Source organism: Melopsittacus undulatus, chromosome Z, assembly GCF_012275295.1.
Source record: "Melopsittacus undulatus isolate bMelUnd1 chromosome Z, bMelUnd1.mat.Z, whole genome shotgun sequence".
NCBI classification, from domain to species: Eukaryota; Metazoa; Chordata; class Aves; order Psittaciformes; family Psittaculidae; genus Melopsittacus; species Melopsittacus undulatus.
Genome location: NC_047557.1, coordinates 15,656,009 through 15,665,086, shown reverse-complemented (window position 1 = coordinate 15,665,086; position 9,078 = coordinate 15,656,009). Strand labels below are relative to the sequence as shown.

Genomic DNA, 9,078 nt, shown 5'->3' with positions numbered 1-9,078 from the left:
TATAAATAGAGAAGTCCCTTCCCCCCTCACTGTGGTTACCACTGTGTTAGGGAAATAATGAGTCCTTGCCCCACGCCCCTCCTCTGACTGTACCACTAACTCCTGGTGGCTGGGGAGACCAACAAAATACATGTGCTGATATTCAAAGTCCTTGTATTAAAAATACCTTGTCGTTCTGCAACAGGAACAGTCTCCATGTGGAATTAGTTAATAGGGAAGTATTTTGGCTACTTTTGCTAAAGGCGTTTGCTTTGCTTGCAAGGTCATGCAGAATGAGCTCCCTGAACTTTGAACCGTATCTGCAAAGTGAGATAAACAAGAGCAGTATAAATACCACAGCCCTTCTCTCCACACAGTTTTCTTCTGCTAAGCAGAGCTGCCAAGGAGGGGGAGGAGGAGCGGGTAAGTGTGCTGGTTTTGCTGTGAAGTAACTCCATGACTTAAGGTTTGGCAGCGTGTCTGCTTGTTTCTTTGGCTGAAAGGGCTGACTGTTGAAATTCCCATTGGAAACCAGCTAGAGAGTTGAAACGGGAAGGGAAGTATAATTCAGAATCTCACTCAGGGGGTGAGACAGCTGTTGCTGGGTGGCCTATGCTAGTGCTGCGGAAGACCATAAGGACATAGAAGGATCTCAAGGTGTCACAGGAGTTTCGTGTGTTTATGATAGGTGTAAAGGTGGGCAGATTTCCAGATGTGTGGAAAGAGTGAAAAACTGCCTGCGTTGATACCTGTTGGACCACAGTTTAATTTTCAAAGTCCTGTACCTAAACTGCTTTTGGTACAACTGCAGGAAAGAAAGCTTAGGGACAGACAGATGTCACAAATTATGTTGGCTCTGCAGAAGCTGGCTCTTGTTTAAAAAAAAATTATTAAAATGTTTGATTTTTTTTTTTTTAGAACATAACAAGATTGATGTAAGCACAAGTGTTTTTTTATCAGAAATCAGTATTTCCAAAACATTCTGTGTTTACTGTGAGACTTTGATGCAAGTGGTGAAATTATCAGCTTCACAAGCTAGGACACACTGGGGAGCAGTTTTATGTTTTATATATTTCTCAATAATGATTTTTTAATGAACATATTAAGCCAAAATTACTAGTTAATGGAATAAAAGGAAAAGGTAATTACAGGGTTTCTCATATGCTTTGATTTTCATAAACATTTTGTAAATCCCCGCTGAGTGTGGGTAGGAGATTCTGTGAGGTCTGAGGAATCCTGAAACTCTGTTTTCACTCCCTGTTTTTGCAGAACTGTTTCTAGTGCCTGAGTCCTTCCAAGACTTTTCTCGGTGGCACCCGAATGCCACAGATTGAATTGTAAAAATCTTTAAGCTTTTTTTTTTCATTATAAACTTCTGCCAGGTTCTGTGGTGCTGTGCACCACATTAGCCTGTTGATGCAAGTACTTCTAAGTCATTGGAACTACTCTGGAATCTGGAGTGAACTAGTCTAGATTCTTAGTAGCATAAACGGGCTTAGCAAAACTGATTTTGAAACACAAGTAGTGGGACCACTTTCCAATAACGGAAATGTTAAAAGCAGTCAAGAGAAAAGTTGCAAAGAGGAAAAAAGCATAGTCTGAATAGTAGCATTAAAAGAAAGTCCAGTCATTCTGAACACTTACTTTTCAGCTGTTTATATACAACAATGATAAAAAATACTACCTAATTATTATCGGGGAATTCCATTGCAAACAGAGAAAGAAGATACATCAAGCAGGAAACAGAGAAGCTGCATTTAGTTTATTTTACTTTTCTTAACTGGATGGAGCCAACATTCCACTGTGTTTTGTTCCTGAAAGAGCCTGAACTTTTTCTCATTTTGTTTATTTTCTCTTTTCAGACAAAGCCCAGCCATGTGGGCAGGGCTGGGGCTAGTTCTGGCTCTCTGTCTCCTCCCAGGGGGAGGGACAGAGAGCCAGTACTGCAAGGAGCCCCCAGAATGGCATATTGGGGAGGAAAATCCAATGCTGAATTCTAGGGGGTCGGTGACAGTGGTGGCTCTCCTCCAAGCTAGCTGATATTTGTGCGTGCTGCAGGCTTCAAGGTAAGTGTAAATATTTTTCCTGGGTTTTGTTAAAACATGAACTGGTCAATGTTTTAATGCCATCTGAGGATAACACATGTGTCCAACTACATACGTGTGCACTCCATGAACTCTAGGTTCCTCAAATACTGGCATCCTAGCCGGCATGTAGGACCCCAGTGACCAGGTTAACTCTCAGCAGTAATGTTCTGTGCCAGTGGCTCAGATTCCTGATCTCTTGACTTAGTCCTGACTGACAGATAGTCTCTCCAGATTGTCTTTCACAGAAGTATGATCAACTTTACTTTAATGAAAACCAAAAGAAACAGTTTCTCAAGACTTCACTTCAGTCACCCACAGATGATTAATGTAGCCAAGATGCTGAGGGCAACAAACATTGTAATTCCTTGACATGGCTAGAACATCTGAAACAGAGATCCATGATCACTCTCATGAGAGATCTGTAGGTGAGAAGGCACATAAACCCATGTGTTTTTTATGTGCTTTCCCCTCTTCAGAGGTCCTAGTTATTAAAAAAGATACGGTCATGGCTGAGATGAAGCATTTGGGGGAACCATCAGTGTTACATTTTCATACAAGACTCGGGCTCTGTTTTGTAGAAGCTACTTCTGTGCAAATAATTAGCTTACTTGAGAGTAACAGCAGCAAGAAAATAATTCTGAGCTGACCCAAACAGGAATTGCATACAGTCCTTATCTTTGATTCATTTAATGATCTTTACTAGTTTTTGAAGAACTAGATGCAAAAAAATGGTGGTAAATCTCTGGCTCTATCAAAGTCAGAAGTGGGCTTTGTGGTTGGCTTTCAAGGTAGTTAGGTTTGATTCTGTATATTTATCGAATGTTTTAAAGACTCTTTCAAACTCTAGATTACTTCCTGAAACGGAAAAAAAAGAAACAACAAAAAAAAAAACAACAAAAACCCAAACCAAAACAATAAAACCCCCAACGCATTGTAAAGCTAGAAAGCAGCTTTCTGTACTGTAGACTAAAGACAACTTTTATGGCTGGATGCCAAAGGGAAAGACTAGCAGCTGCCGGCCAGGTTGTGCACATATTCTACAGTTTTCCTTTTGACCCTGTTCCTGTAATATCCTTTTTTTCCTGGCTATTATAGAAAATAGCTATGCCAAGATGAGTGAGAGAGCTATTGGGCTTTTACTGGAGGTTTGCTTTCTTTATTATTCACCTACCTGCTATATTTACAGTGTGCATTCTTTGACCAACTATGTGACCGAAACCTCAGCATTCAAATAAAGACATTAAGATAAACTAACTGTGTTAGACCATGGAGACTGTGAAAAAAAAATGAAATAAAACTAACACTGAATTCAGTCTGAAAACAGATGTCTGCTTTACTTAGTACTGCATTCTGCTTCCAAGGACTGGACCCAGGGCATGTTAGCTATTGTAGAGCCTTGTTTGGTGACAGCATAGTTGGTAGTTATGGCAAATGGTAAGAATGTTTTTGTAGTGTTAGATTTTTGTCATTTAAACTAGGAGAAAATAACATTCAGTGTAATAGAAGCAAGATGAAGCATGCAAACTTCCACTGAATGTGGTAAATCCTATGATTTTCTAATGATTTATGGTCTTGCTTCTTTACACTCTCCACTAGATTGGAAGACCTGCGAGTGAAATTAGAGAATGAAGGACTGCTCAACATCTCGTATATCATTGTCAATCATCAGGGGTCCTATTCCCAGAGGAAATTTCACCTACTGCAAGAAAGCGTTTCAGAATACATTACTGTCTACCAGCAAGATGAGCAGCAAGATGATGTTTGGACTAAATTAAATGGAAACAAAGATGACTTTCTCATTTATGACAGGTCTGTTTAGAAGGGAACTCAGGGAAATATTTGCATATATTTATAGGGTAATGCTTTGTAAATCTGTGGATTATTTCACTGATGTGCAAATTACACCACACAAAAAAAAGACAATAATCCATTTCTAAGTTGCAATAAGAAAAGTGCTTGCAGAAAGGTGGCTATAAAGGCAAATCTGTTTAAGTAAGCTTGGGATAAATGTTTTTTTCTTTATAATTAACATGGATTTAGATGAACATAACTGAGTGTAGAAATTGACAACATGATTCTGGACTTACACTGGTTTTTGTTTTCAGCCAACTTCATTACATCTGTGCATGTGAAAGCAGAATCAGATGAGGAGAGCTATCTGAGTTCTCATGAAACCATTCTGACCAAAGTTTTTGAAAATGTCTTGTAGTCATATGGAAAAATTAGACTTTAGATGAAACTTAAGACTTCAGAAGAAAGTCTCTTTTTGATCATAGGAACATGTACCTTTTATCAGAACCAGTAATAGTTCTTTAATTGAAATCCTGATTTTTCAGCCTTGTTGTGTTGGAAATTATTTGACAAGTCCTGCACTTCTAACACTTTCATCCTAATTACTATTACATTACCATAATGAACATTCTCTGCTCATACTGAAGCACAATTAAGTCTAATACAGAATTAGAAAGTTACTTAAGTGCTTTTGAGTAATACAATGGAATGGAACAAATTAGCTTAATTCTGTGGGATGAAACTAGCACTGCAATGAACTTTAGAAAGTGATTGTGTGCTACAGCAGCAAGTATGCCTAAGTATGGGAGGTTCCTTTTGTATGACAAATAGAAGGCAGCAGTATGGAGTCTGTGGAGGGACTCCAAAGCTGATGTTTGGCTCATAGCGTTTGAAAGGTTGAGCAGTTCTGTGCTGTTGACGCATAGGGTACCCCTGCACTATGAACTGGTATGGCCATGGTCCATTATGGTTCTAGGAGTACATGATCTTATTGTGCCTTTACTGGCAATGCAGTTTTTGCCTGTTGCTGGTTCTAGTAATGCACTGCACATGTGTAGGGAGAGAAGGTTTGAGGACTGTGTGTTGACACTGCAGGTGGGGTACTTCACCAGGTGCCCTTGAACACAAGTTTTGCCTTTCACAGTACCAGTTGTGTAGCTCAAGTACAGATCTGGAGCAAGTAGGCACCATAAAAGTTCCCTTAATGCACACTAAATCAGTAATGCAGATGATCCATAATGAACATTCCAATCAAAATACATGTTATGTTGCATAGAGCATTGTCTGTAAGGATGCAACAACATATGGCGATTTGTACCAACATTCAGATAGCCCTTCTCATTAGCAGGACTGGTCTGTAATGTGTCCTCTTGCTAGTCTAAATGCTACTAAACTAGAGGCTTGTGAATCCAGTAGAGTTATTACATCAGCCAGAAATCATGCTACACACTGCTGACCAATGCAGTTGAGTGGGCAAATGTTCTTCAAGCACATACTGTTTCTGCTTGTAAATTCATTTGCCAGAAACACTCACCATGGGGTTGTACAGTATGTGTTGATTGAAGTGAATAAAATAAAGTACAATGAGATATTTATGTTTATTTATATATAATCATAAAGTTCTTTCTCTCCTTAGATGTGGCCGTCTGGTGTATCATCTCGGTCTGCCTTACTCCTTCCTGTCTTTTGACTATGTAGAAGAATCAATTAAAATTGCATACTGTGAAAAGAAGTGTGGAAACTGCACTTACACGGTATTCTCTCATTTCATTCTGTATGTACTAGTAAGGAAACTGGATTTGACTGGTAGTTAAAAAATATATATTTCAGGGTGATTAATCAAAATAAGACCTGATTTAGAATTTACACAATTCATGTGTCTTTACATAGAGCTTTTAAATATTTTTCAAAGTGAATTAGATTTAATTCCTAATACACTGATTATCTGAGTTCTTGACCTTGATAGAAATATAAATAATTTTCAGAAGTCTAAATGCAGTCTTGGAGGATAATCTGTCTCCTACATACAGCTAATAGGCAATTGTTCCTCTAGTTTTTGGGGGCAGGTAGGTCTTTAAAAATACGGAATCAAATCCAAGCTGGTTTGAGTTATTGTTCTTTTTAGTTTACATTTAAACTGAAGTATATAATAGTTAACATTCCTTTACATAACAGTTACTTTAAAAAAGTGATAATACAAGGTGACAAATTATAGAAGGTTACCATTATAAAAGGATAGCATTGTTTTACATATAGTAGAAGATCAGAACTGCTTTAAGGATTATCAAGAAATGCTCATACGTAGTCATGAAAGTTCAATGATATGAACAATTTTTGATCCCATCATGGAGTTTTCTAAGACAGGCTAGATGTGGGATCTTACAAAAAGGTTGCTTTTTATTAGCAATTACTTGAATTCAAATTCCTGTAAGTTTGCACTGAGAGCCCTGTCTTGTCATTAGTGGTGTTGTAAAACAAGGTTCTTTTTGATACATTCATTTTTTTTGGCAAAGTAGCACAAATAATGTAAAATTGGGCTTTCTCTTCAGCAAAAATGTTAAGCTAATTAATATTTTACAACTAGTTTCATTAAATATAATGCTTTGTATTTAATGCAAACTCCTGTTTTACAGGAAGCTGGTACTGATGTTGTATGTGAAAACACCACAAAGAAAGCAGATGAAAAGCTAGCAGAGATAGAACCCAGACCAAGTGGTCAGCATTTTCATCACCACAACCTGCACAGAAACAGAGACCACCACCATCATGAAGGCAGTCGTCACTCAAAAAATGAGAACCACGAAGCTCCTTCTGAAGCTCAAAGACGTCATCGTCATGGTGGTCGCCGTCATAGAGTTTTTGGCCATAACAGACACAATGAGACAGGCAGTCAAGAGCAGGTAGACATTGCTCCTCCAGGAGAAAGTGTAGAAACTGCACAAGATAAAAAGCTATGAAAAAAGGGGAAAACCACCTGTAAAAACCAGTTAAGTTGAAATTGGCAGACAGCATCAGGCTCTACTTCTAGGAGCTGATGCTGTCATTGTCGACACCTTTTGTTTGAAGTGCTAGGGAATTCTGTCACTTGACAGTGTCGTGGAGCACTTCCAAATTCCTGCAGGTGACATGGCCAGCTGTCAGCAGAAGACATCACTGAATCTTGACAGTGACGTCTGCTCACTGCTGCCTGACAGTTGCCAGCAGCAGGAGCAAGTGAAACCAGTGACACCTGAAAGTGAGAGGAAAAGGAGAGAAACTGAACCTGAAAAACAAACTAAACACCTTAAAAAAATGCAAGGGAATCCTAATACCTAAATTCATAGAGTAGAAAAAATTAACGTGTTACATATTTTTATTGCCCCCAGTTAAAAAATTATACTAGAGAGAGGTGTGTAGAATTAAAATATTATAAAGAGATAGACATTTGGAGCAGTGCTCGTAGAATTACACAATACCTGTCAAATCTCATCAGTGAAAAGCTTCATAATTTCAAGGAACTTAATTGGCATGTTGTTTGTTTTTCAGTTGTGGTGGAAAGGTGTCTTGATTAATTTGTCTTTCTTGTTTCTTTTCTAACATCCTGCTTGCATTTGTGAGGATGGGAGCGTAAACTATGACCTAGGGGCTCCTGATCTGATGTTTTGCAATCAAGAATAGAAGATAACCAAAAAGACAATTTAATCATTTTTTATTAAGAAAACGGAATATATTCCAAATCTTTTTTTTTTCTTCTAACCTGGGGATACACATTAGGTATGAGAAAAGGTTGCTCTTTAGCAACATGCCAAAAACAACTGTTTATATCAGACATAAGATACATGCACTAATTGTGTTATTTCAAAGTAACAGATTTATATGCTTAACTTTTGTGGCTTAGATACAGTATCAGGATCCATTAATGCTTACTATAACAACTTAGAAATTCAACCAGCTTGCTGAGATCATGCCTAAAGTGAAAAACAGTGTTAAGAACTCTTCATGCAGAATCAAGTACAGTATCAAAAGAGGAGAGCCAGGACAAATTTCATCCTGGCTTAATGTTTATCTTCATTTATAACAATGCTGAATTTCATAAATCTGTATTGATTGGTAAGATAATATACCACTTAACCTTGTATAACTTCTCTGTCTGTAGCTTCAGCATTCCTAACCTTTGATTAACTGAGTTGAAGTAAAACTAAAGTTGTTTGAAGGATTCCTGGATGAAGAAGAGATTAGTCAAGAAAGCAAAAGTGCTCTGAAAGTGTACACGATAATTAATGATGGTTTAATAGGGAAATTATTACTCCTGTGAAACCTGAATCTTCTTATTGTGAATGCTGATGAGCAAGAAAGTAGCCCTGAATGTACACAGAATGCATGGCTTTGGAATATTTGACAAGAGTCTTTCCAATAAAAATAATACTCAGCATTTCTTCCTATTTTGTTTTTATTTTATGCAAACATTTTGAAATACACTACAGATACAATACAATACAATACTACAGATACTTCTCATTATCTGTAGTAATGAAATACATCATGTCATTTACTCAGAATGGCCTCTGTCTGAAGTGCTGCTCTTGCTCTTTAAGAAGGCGTTTTCTCCAATTCTTTTACGGTGTTTCGGAGACGTTCAATTTCTTGGTTTTTTCTCCTCCTGGAAATTCTGTAGCTTCTGTAAAAATGCAAGCAAAGGCTTCATTGCTAAACATCACACAGAATTATGTACCAACACAATATGCTGTTACTAATGAGAAATATTCTAGTAAGAATATTTTTTCTAACTATTTTGTGTTGGCAAAACCACAAAGCTGACTTCCCCAAAATCCTATTTTTTGTGACATTCCAATGTCCCAAGCCTACAAAACCAATAATGCACATATATAATTTGAAGCACAGTAATTTTTATTACTCCTATCTTAGGTTTCCAGGTTATCAATTCTGTACTAAACCCACTTCACATATGGGCTTTTGCTGTTGAGCTTCATCAACATCAGTGCAGAGAGACATAAAATCAGTTGTCTAGAGGTGGGAGGGAACGTAGACAGGAAGATGGACATGAAACTGCACCCTCCCCCAGATCCCCAATCCCCAAAGTTTTTTTGCAGAAGAAACACAGTAAAGCCACAGGGAGCTTCTATTTCAAACAGGCTCTAACAGTGTGTAGTATTTGCAGAATATAGATATTTAAAAACACGTACACTTCTATAGATACTTTGAGGAAATGCGGAAGATTCCC

The 9,078-nt window shown here is 37.7% G+C and overlaps 1 protein-coding gene across 2 annotated transcripts; it reads left to right on the top strand.

The window, feature by feature from the left end:
• The first annotated feature begins 247 nt into the window (after window positions 1-247).
• On the top strand, window positions 248-8,269 carry SELENOP (selenoprotein P). 2 transcript variants are annotated; one of them, XM_031051575.2, is made up of 5 exons: window positions 248-402; window positions 1,842-2,045; window positions 3,663-3,875; window positions 5,494-5,611; window positions 6,491-8,269. In XM_031051575.2, the coding sequence occupies exons 2-5, from the start codon at window positions 1,855-1,857 to the stop codon at window positions 7,133-7,135; spliced, it is 1,167 nt and encodes a 388-aa protein (XP_030907435.2). In that variant the 5' UTR covers window positions 248-402; window positions 1,842-1,854; the 3' UTR covers window positions 7,136-8,269. The 2 variants fall into 2 exon arrangements, with proteins under 2 accessions (XP_030907435.2, XP_005152030.3); XM_005151973.4 differs by having other exon boundaries at window positions 6,491-7,117.
• Window positions 8,270-9,078: the final 809 nt, after the last annotated feature.